Source organism: Littorina saxatilis, linkage group LG8 (genome assembly GCF_037325665.1).
Source record: "Littorina saxatilis isolate snail1 linkage group LG8, US_GU_Lsax_2.0, whole genome shotgun sequence".
Classification (NCBI taxonomy): domain Eukaryota; kingdom Metazoa; phylum Mollusca; class Gastropoda; order Littorinimorpha; family Littorinidae; genus Littorina; species Littorina saxatilis.
The window spans coordinates 9,928,411-9,939,027 of NC_090252.1; the positions used below are offsets into that span (position 1 = coordinate 9,928,411).

General features: G+C 44.0%; 1 protein-coding gene across 1 annotated transcript; it reads left to right on the top strand.

The window, feature by feature from the left end:
• The first annotated feature begins 6,934 nt into the window (after positions 1 to 6,934).
• On the top strand, positions 6,935 to 8,839 carry LOC138974500 (G-protein coupled receptor GRL101-like). Its single transcript, XM_070347218.1, has one exon. It carries the CDS (start codon positions 6,935 to 6,937, stop codon positions 8,837 to 8,839), a length of 1,905 nt encoding a protein of 634 aa, XP_070203319.1.
• The last annotated feature ends 1,778 nt before the right edge of the window (positions 8,840 to 10,617 follow it).

Here is a 10,617-nt window from a genome sequence, read left to right on the forward strand (position 1 = left end):
ATTAGACGTCAACATGCACCAATTCACTCTGTTTCTTTTGGCGATTCCATACCTTCTTCTTCAAGTTCAACAAGTGCAATCTCAGTGTGTGATCAAGTTCAAAGTCAAAACACAAGTGCCACGCCCATCTCTCGTTCCAAGAGTAAACTTTGTGTTGTTGATAAGGTGTTTTCTAAATCAGAGGAGGATACCGCACCAAAACCCATGGATTGTGATGTTCCTGAAGATGAGGTTGTTTCCCCTGCACTCCATGGGAACAGAATCATTGATATTGAGTTACTTAGTCAGAACATTTCATCTCAGCTAGTTTGCAGTATGTGTCATGGAAATGTTTCTTTGATTGAAACCAAAAGGGAAGGTTTAGCCAGTGAATTTGGTTTTCATTGTAGCAGTGAGACATGTGAAGGGTGGGACTGTTTTCCATCTTGTGCAAAGATCAAAACAGCTACAAATTTAACAACAAACTCTATCAACTTGACTTGTCTGTGGGTGAGTTCACCAAAGACTTCCTCATGCTGAAGGACGCTCGACGCATTAAAAACGCGCAAAGACAGTCACTGCTCGCCACCCATGAAGCCCGAAAAGCAAAGAGGAACAGCAAGTGCCAAGAAGATGATGCCCAGGAGGAGGTAGAAGGGTTTCCATACCTGGGAGGGGCTTACTAGTGATAACAGGTAGGAGCATGTATTGTGTAACCTGTGAATTCAGCTCTCCGAACGTTTGTCAAAATTGACCTTTTTTTGTCCTTTTGCATGCCTAGAAACTACAAATATTAACCTATCTGCATAATATTTTGCCTGAAGCTTCAACATACTTAGGGCTCGCTTTTGTCATAAGATCCCCTGAATATCATGTATACTTTTGATGAAAATAAAAAAAATAGAATATTTTTTTAATTAAAATTTAATACAAAAGCAAATATCTATTGATCAAAGGCTAAATATGATATCAAAAAAATCATATGACAAAAGCCAGCTGTTATGATGTTGTATCTGCTGAAAAAAAAAGATAGTAAAAATATTGATTGGCTTAGACAGGGGTATGGAAAAAAGTCTGACTATTTCCAGTGTATGAGGCAAGGTGCTAATTTGCATAATTTATGCAAAATCAAAATGTAGGTAATATTTTACATGAATATTGTCATTTTCTGTTAGGTACATATATTGTGCATATACACAGTAAAAATCATGAGTCTAGCTCATGTGTGTCCTCTGTAATAAAAATAAACAAAAAATATGTCAGTCACCACTGTACCTGCCACCTTAATGGAAACAACAAAAGTATAAGTTTCAGACGCCTGTTTATGTAATAACTCGCCACCTCCCTCGAGACTTCACTCCCAAAATGTTCTTTTACGTTCAAAACGTAAAGCCAATGGTCACTGACAAAATGCCAGTTAGAATATAGGAAATTATAGTAACACGCTGATCCCGTGTAAAGCTAGGAAATTATAGCTGATCTGCCCAAAAGTGCTAGTTAATGCAAGTGTCACACACCCCACGTTGTCACTACTCGAATATAATCACAAATAGAAAAGATGACAACGGTGGTCAACGGGGTGCAAAGACATGGTGCACTTAGCTTTGTTTTGCCACTGGGTGGACGGCCTGTAATTTGTTCATAGTCTCCACAACTGCTCCGTAGAATGTAGTGCCGGCTGGCGTTGTTACGAAGCAGGGAAAAGTGGAGACATCAGGCGCCGCACCCAGTCGCTGGTTAGCTGGTTAGCCGGTTTGCTGGTTAGCCGGTTAGCTGGTTACATCAGATGATCCCGGTTACAGCGTCTGCAGCTAACAGTGTCCCGCAGATAGGCAGCCAAACAGAAGATAGAAAGGCTGCAACAGAAAGCACCGGTGCACTAAACATGCCAGCTACCCCTCAACCTCCACCTTTAAACATGTCATCTTTACATATCTCATCGAGCACGTGGGCCTGCACAAACGGACTTTTTACAACAACAAATCAGCCATTTTCCGTCCTTCTCTCCATATCTGCAAAAACCATATACAGATTAGTATTGTAGCGTCACAAAGAGCAAATTATGCGCTAACCTGGAAAGAACAACAGAGAGTATTTCATTCCACAAACACAGACTCGTCAACAACGTTAAATTATGATTTATTACCTCAAAAAGCCTATGAATGTAGCACTCTCATGGAAGCAAAAACCGCTTCCTCCCTGGAATGGCCTCTGTTCGTCAACAGTGACACACCATCCAACCTCTTGCCGAATACTTTATGCGGTGAAGAACCATCCCCGCACGGCGAAGAGAAATTGACGACTCGTCCTCAGCAAACATGTAACAGCGAAAAGGTGGTATCTCGTTGAAGTTCCTTTAGAGCCCTAACTGTGCTAGCAGAACGGCACGTAGATAGAAGTGAAATATCTAGTCGTGATGAAAACCATCATACTCTAAGGACGCAGACACCGACCCTTCTCCTCTTGCCGCTGATTGTCAAGTGTCCAGTTATCATGTCTCAGACAGACAACCTTGACGAAAACACGTGACTAACCTTGTCACATATCAAGTTCAGCTATCGACAATTCTGCCTCGACAGCAGAAATCACCCCGTGAAATCCGAGCGACACAATATCCGTGTTTGTCTTGCGCTGTCAGCAAAACTCTGCCGTAGCCCAGTCTCACGCACAGGCGCTTTCTATCGTAATTGACCAAGAGAAGGCACCCCACCGAGTGACACTTTCTTGATCCATGTCACTAGATCGTGACACGTACAGACAAATAAATGTTACAAATACCGCCAAACGTTCATATAAATACAATCACTAGTTTACGTTTCCTAATCCTGTAAACACGATCAAATATTTTTGGACGATTGCAGTGCGACAGCCATGTCCAGTCATCTGTGACCGCAGCATGTTTTGAGACGCATTCAGCAATAACCGCTGCCAAAAGCAAGCAGCCTGAACCTTCCATTTTTTCCCGTGTGTTTACATGGCTAGCAAATGTCCGTCAGTGGTTATACTCAAATAAAACTTGGGCTATTCTTGTAACAACCATTTGTCTGTATGCATGCAAAGTCATGAATTTTTGGAATGTAAATTGACAAACCTGTGACGGGTTTATAAACATTTTCCGGAAGAGAGCTTGCCATCTAAGTACAAACATGCAGTGCTCCAAAAGTTCACACAGGATAAGTCGCGTATGTAGACTTCAGTTCCTGAAAGTTTCGAATGAATCCATTTAGGCATTGCTGAAATAAAGCGCTTTTTGTCATGGTACCCCTCACAATTGACACAAAATCCTCTCGTTTTCTACTGCTCATGCGTTCCACACCTGCATCAGTAGAAATGACATAACACAAGAGATACGTAAGATAGCAAAACAAAACTACCTGTTCTGAATAGATAAATGAGTTTTCTTTCTTCTCGTATGTACAAGTTGCCAAACTGCGCCTATTCTGAGTTTTTGTCGATTTTTTAATTGGTACCTGATGTTATTGTCAGGTCGATTTGGGGGTACCCTTACTTCGGCAGCTGTCACGTGATACTTAAAACAAACATCTTTTATCCAAAAAGTGTACTAGGTAGCCAAGTGAAGGGCCTTTAATGGTATATAACGTGTGAATAGAATGACACGGGAATGAATGTTTTACTTGGGGTACGAAAATGGGTGCAATAATGTTTTTGCTCAGTTTAGTACATCTCGAACATGAAATCAACATGGATTTTGAGGATGAAAGTCGCTTGTTTCTTTCAATTCTGGTAGTTCTTGTAGGTGCCAGGAGATTGGTACTGCACATCTCTCACTTACTCTTGTTGCATTTGCCGTATGCATTCAGAGCGCTTACGTTCCTTGGTTTCTTTTTCAGAAATCTCCGCGTCCATATGTGTCTTGGAATGATGCAGATGCGCAGTGTCGTCTTCGTGGCGGGAAACTGGCCAGTCTGAACAATCCCTCAAACTGGAACGTTCTGGAATATGTGCGCGGGCTCCTTCCCAATGTATTCATAGGACTCAGTACTACGCCCGTCACTTTTCCGCCAATGTAAGTACCGCTGTTGTTCTGTTAGATATTACAGTTGAATCTGCCCCGGCGTTCCATCTGTCAATAACGACCACTTGCCCGATGCGACCACCAAGTTTCGACTGTACTCATCAGCTTAGGATGTCATTCGGACGCACACATTATCAGGCAATATTGAGACAGTGGGGATTGTATTATCTAGAGCAAGGCCTTTCGATATATTGTGACAAACAACTGTGGCTATCACAGTAACTTCCCACGAGTTTATTGCGTTTATTTGTGGACAGTTGTATACTTGTTTCTAAACTAAACATCAAGACAGGCTGTTTCTTAAATCTCCGCTCCATGGCTACACTCTCTTTCTGCCTCGGTTAGCTAATACGGCATACACGCGAAAAAGCCGCCTAATGGAAAAGTGAAGAGGCTATCACTAATTTTAATGAAAACCTATTTAACTACAAAATAATACAACTTAGTATGCGAGTCAGATAAATTTAAATGCGAACTAGATTTACTTGCGTCGGTTCGATAGGACTATTATTTGAAGCACAACAGAACAGAACAGAACCAAAAACAGAAAGAGAGTCGATGGAATTAGCAACGTACGTACTGTGCATTGTCTTCATGCAGGATTCAGCGCTAGCCAGATAGGTTGGTTATGACAGCAGGCCTATTCATAGGGTATTCTCGGGAAGCCTCTTCATTATTACCTGAACCCAGATTTGTTCTGTACTCAGTGTTCCGCTTCTTTTTGAAGATGGTCTTGGGGGGGGGGGGGGGATGTCACATATTCATACCAGCTGATACAGTATCATGTGCATGTTTAATGGCCTGGTTTCAGTTTGGTCATGTGACTCTCAAGATCACAAAAAGCAATACCAAAAAGATACTTTATAATCTGTGTTTCAGATACCGCCAGACATGGCAACATGCAGATGGTAGTATTGCTTATTACATCCCTGTCGTGGAAAGCGAGTCCTATGTCAGACCTGCGTGCGTCATCATCAGTACCCCAAGAACCATGATGCTCAACTTCCCCTCATACTGGTCCGAGTGTAATAAACGTTCACCTGTAAGCTTCATCTGTGAAATGGGCTCTTCCAGACCGACACAGGTAACGTGTGGGTAAAACAATCAAAAGTTATGGAAATTATTGACAAGTAGAAAAAACACAGACCAGTAAACAGGAAAAAGCAGAGCAGTTTGAGTTTTGCAACTGAAGCATAATTGCGTTGAAAAGCATAATTTTATTTTGAAATTTGCTTCTTCACGTAAGCAATATTTTTATGTTTAAGGATTATAGTTGCATGGCGTACTGTTTATGAATCTTTGTGGTGGAAAGCAATTCTTTTTAATTTGAAATTTGATTCCTTACGTAAGCATTATTTGTATGTTCAAGGATTATATCTACATAGTATAATATTTATGAATGGTGTAAATATGGGATACTAAACTTGACACTTTTCCAGAGACAAAACTCTCTGCAACAAAGAGTGGAAATAGCCGCCATGCATTCGCCTTCACAGTCAGTACAGAACTCAACGAATTTTGTGGTCTGCCCGTTAGGACACGTGACTCACAGCTTCCTGTCATGTGACCCACTAAATGAATGCTGGGCGCAGATGTATATTTCATGTAGCCTTGACAGAACGCCGCTACCGCCATCGTTTCCGTGTACCAACGGTCTTGAGAGTGTACCGTACAGCCTGGTGTGTGACTTCAGGCCCGACTGCAGCGACAACAGTGATGAACAGTTCTGTGCGCACGTGACTTGTAAAAGGGAACGTCACTTCGAATGTCGCAACGGACAGGTCTGTGTTTTCTGAATAAAGTGTGCGGAGACAAGCAGACACACACACACACACACACACACACACACACACACACACACACACACACACACACACACACACATACACACACACACACACACACACACACACACACACACACACACACACACACACACACACACACACACACACACACAGAGTAAAAAGTAAACTCAACAGCTTTGGTAATAATGACAACGTTACGGGATTGAATTGAAGTAATTCTTGTGCCTTTGACTTTATACGGAATCAGGCATCCTTTACTTATGTGGCTCGCGGTGTGTGCATGTCCACGTTTTAAAACCTGCTCCATATAGATAATTGATTGGGCTTTTTTTCTCGTATGTCAAAAATGCAAAGTTGTGCCTATTCTTAATTTTCGTTGATTGTTGTAATTGGTACTTTGCGTTTTACGAATTTGGGGGTACCCTTACTTCGGCGGCGGTTACGTGACCCCTGAAACCTTAAGATCCGAAAAGTGCGCCAGATAGCCAAGTAGAGGGAATTTAATGGCGTAGGAAGTTTGAATGAAATGACACGGATCTGAATGTTTTATTTGGGGTACAAAAATGGATGCAATAATGTATTTGCCGAGCGTATTTGAAATGAAGTAAAGAACATGCGAAATAAGACTTGTGCTCATTTTGTCTCGCTTGGATTCCTTAAGCGTGTGAAACAAATTAATTTCGCGGTTGTAGTACACTATTTGGCTACTATTTATGTTTCTTCAATGGCTAATGAGTCATTATTGACATATTCATATTAAAATTATGGCGTACAGCTTGGGGAATTTTGTTATAACATTACACTCCAACTGCGCAAAGAACACCTTGCATGTCCGTGATTCTACAATCTGTGTTTGGATTTTGGTTTTTGGTTATGATGAAATATGGCTTATTTTGCCCAATTTATTTGTACTTAACTATTCTTTGTGCTTGAGCAAAATGTGAACAGGTTGACCTGATTTCAGTGCGTAAAACGCCAAGCAGAGTGTGATGATGCAAATGACTGCTTGGATGGAAGCGACGAAGATCGATGCACAGTGCAACAAAATTTCTCTGAGCGTCGAATCGTTTGGCCTGTCGTCGTCAAGTTCAATGGGTCCGGACAAGTTGAGATGCTCCCTTTGAATAGCACCTATACTTTCAATAACCAATCCCTGGAGTGCCCAGCCGCCCATTTTCAGTGTCCAGGTAGTGGTTACTGCCTTCCTGTCTTCACGCGCTGTAACGGTGTGTACGACTGTCAGGGCCGCGAGGACGAGGCTGCCTGTGACCACTACACGTGTCCTGGTTTCTATCGCTGCCGTAGGTCCGCCGTCTGTCTAACACGCGTCGAGATCTGTGACGGGGTGTTCCACTGCCCGCAGCACGACGATGAACTTCTGTGTGTCATCTCGTGTCCTTCAGGCTGTGTCTGCTACGGACACGCGTTCTTCTGCAAGGTAATTTTCCAGGTAGAGCAGTTTCCTGACCTGCGTTTCTTAGATGCCAGTGGTAGTGGGATGCAAGCTCCCGATGTCAACAACAACACGATGCTGATTTACCTGAACCTGGCTAGCTGTGGACTGAGGGATTTGTCAAATTTGAGCCTTCACAACCTGCACACTCTGCACCTGAGCGACAACTATCTAAATGAAATCACCAGTCAACACCTCTCTTACCTGCCGAACGTGCAACTACTGTCTCTTGCTGGGAACCCTCTGGCCTCTATCTTCAAGACGCGCACTGCACCACCCGTTCTTATCACCAGTCTTAACACTCTTGACCTGTCACGCGTAAAGATGTCTCAGTTTCACATGAGTATCCTCATCCCTTTTCCCAGCATTCGTATCCTCAACCTGAGTGACTGTGAGGTAGACACACTGTCCACTGACGACTTCAAGACTCCTGGTTCTCTCCACGTGATGGACGTGCGTGGCTGTCCCCTGACCTACTTTCCTCGCGATGCTTTGCAAGACCTTGAGGAACTTCAAAAGATTATGGCGGACAACTACAAACTGTGCTGCCCTCAGATGCTTCCTCCTGGCTTCAATCTGGCTTCATGCATTGCGCCGAGTGACGAGGTGTCCTCCTGTGACAACCTGCTGCGTTCCAACATCTATCGCGTCTTCCTGGCGCTCTTCGCCGCCCTAGCCTTGCTTGGCAACCTCACGGCCTTTGTGGCTCGAGTGCTTTTCAGCAAGATGAAAAACGGCTTCGAGGTGTTCACTGTCACACTCTGTGTGTCTGATTTTCTAATGGGCATCTACCTGGCCATCATCGGCGTGGCGGACGGTCACTACCTGGGCTCCTACCTGTGGAATGACGTCAGCTGGAGGAAAAGCGTTGCCTGCAAGGTAGCTGGCTTTCTGTCCATGACGTCCAACGAAGTGTCGGCCCTGGTTGTCTGTCTGATCACGCTGGACAGGCTGCTCGTGCTGCGCTTCCCCTTCAGCCGGGTTCGCTTCAGCAAGAAAAGCGGGGCCCTGGCCTCAGGCTTGGTGTGGGTGGTGGGTGTGGTGCTAGCCCTCATCCCCCTGCTGCCTCCCACCGCCCACTGGGGTTTCTACAGTCTCAACGGAATCTGCATTCCGCTGCCCATCACCAGGAAAGAGTTCCCCGGTCACGACTACTCTTTCAGCCTGCTCATCGTCTTCAACTTCGTGCTGTTCATGCTGATCGCTGTAGGTCAGCTCCTCATCTACCTGTCCGTGCAGAAAAACAGCCTGCAGCAGGCCGACAGCGTCACCAAGCGGTCCAGCAAGGACCAGAGGCTAGCGCAACGACTCATCACCATCGCCATATCGGACTTTCTCTGCTGGTTCCCAATCGGCCTGCTGGGAATTCTTTCGTCTACTGGAGTGTCCATCTCTGGCGAGGTCAACGTGGCCATGGCCATCTTCGTGCTGCCCCTAAACTCGGCCATCAACCCCTTCCTCTACACAGTCAACAAGCTGCTCGAGAAGAAACGGCTGGAGAAAGAGAAGCGGTTGATGGAACTGCTCACAGCGCAGATCAAACGACGGGCTGCTGCCAATTAACAAAGCCATATTGCCAACTGACATGGTGATCTACTTTCAAAAGAAACGAATTATGGCAGGTTATTATTATTAATATTCCATTTTGCTATTTCTATAGAGCCAACAGACTGCTTCAGAAGAGACAGCTGGAGAAATCTCCCCGCGGGTTAGGGGGAAAACTTTACCCGATGCTCCCCAGCATGTCGTAAGAGGCGACTAACGGATTCTGTTTCTCCTTTTACCCTTGTTAAGTGTTTGTTGTATAGAATAAAGTCAATGTTTGTACAGATTTTAGTCAAGCAGTATGTAAGAAATGTTAAGTCCTTTGTACTGGAAACTTGCATTCTCCCAGTAAGGTCATATATTGTACTACGTTGCAAGCCCCTGGAGCAATTTTTGATTAGTGCTTTTGTGAACAAGAAACAATTAACAAGTGGCTCTATCCCATCTCCCCCCCCCTTTCCCCGTCGCGATATAACCTTCATGGTTGAAAACGACGTTAAACACCAAATAAAGAAAAGCTGGAGAATTACTAGCTCTTGTTAAAACTGCTCACTACACAGAGCAAGCATCTCGCTTCTGTCAATGAACAAAACTATTTGACTAGCTAACTTGCAAACACGCGCCCAAAGCAATAGCTGAAAGTAGCAATTAAGCCTTCGAGTCCAGTATCCATCATGTGGTGGTACCTTTTAAATTCCATAGCGTTGTTCTCATGAGCTGTCAGTGTTGAAAGTCGTACAGCCATTGCCAAAATTAGGACAGACTGAATAGAACGTTTCTAAAGGCAGTTATCTCATGACCTGCCTCTTTGTCTCTGTTACCTGAAGAGGTGAATACGCTGCGTAATCCATGATTACCCGAGCATAATCCATGGTTACCGAGCCTCGATCTGACCTGTTTTGCGCGTGTTCGCAGAGTTCAACTTGAATAATTAAGAGGTCATATTCAGAGTTTACATATGGACTACTTTTTTCAACATACGACTGAATATTTTGCGGTGTCAAAGTCGATATCACGTATGGCTACAGGCCTACATACGTCAATATTGAGGAAATAAAGAATACTATACAAACGATACGCACATTCTGCATGGGTTTAAAGAGCGGATTCGATATAATTCGCTGGCCGAAGCGGCTGGTCAAATCAGTGCATGTTCAACGAGTATCGCAATTGGAATCAAGGGACGATACTCCCTAAATTTTACACGGCAGACAGCCATCTACACAGGACAGAGAGAGAGAGAGAGAGAGAGAGAGAGAGAGAGAGAGAGAGAGAGAGAGAGAGAGAGAGAGATCAAATCAAATCAAATTTTATTTTACGAGGGTTGTGGCATAAACAATACAAACGAGCTTCTTTTCAACCAGAGAGAGAGAGGGGGAGAGGGAGAGAGAGAGAGAGAGAGAGAGAGAGAGAGAGAGAGAGAGAGAGAGAGAGAGAGAGAGAGAGAGAGAGAGAAAGAGCAATCAAAACACAACTCAGTCACCTGGTAGTTAAAATTCAATCTCAAACTGACATCGACTGTCGAAGGAATGAGCGATTCAATGTGCATAACTCTGGAAAAGTTGTCGTAGCTGGGAACCCGCTTATATAGATCCATTCCAACGCCAAAAACATAATCAAAAGAGTCACCGAGAAGTCAAATCAAACGTTAGGTTTTCTCTTTTGGTATTTTGCTTTGGCTTTAAGTGTATTGCTTCGATTGATAGCTGAATCTGCTTGCAACAGTGGTGTTCAAGGCTGTTCGAACTGTCTTCTGCTAGACGGGCTTGTGTGAATCAGTTAATGCGGGGTTCAGC

Bases quoted from the DNA above. Each gene is read 5' to 3' on its own strand.
- LOC138974500 (XM_070347218.1), top strand. From the start codon at position 6,935: ATGCTCCCTTTGAATAGCACCTATACTTTCAATAACCAATCCCTGGAG.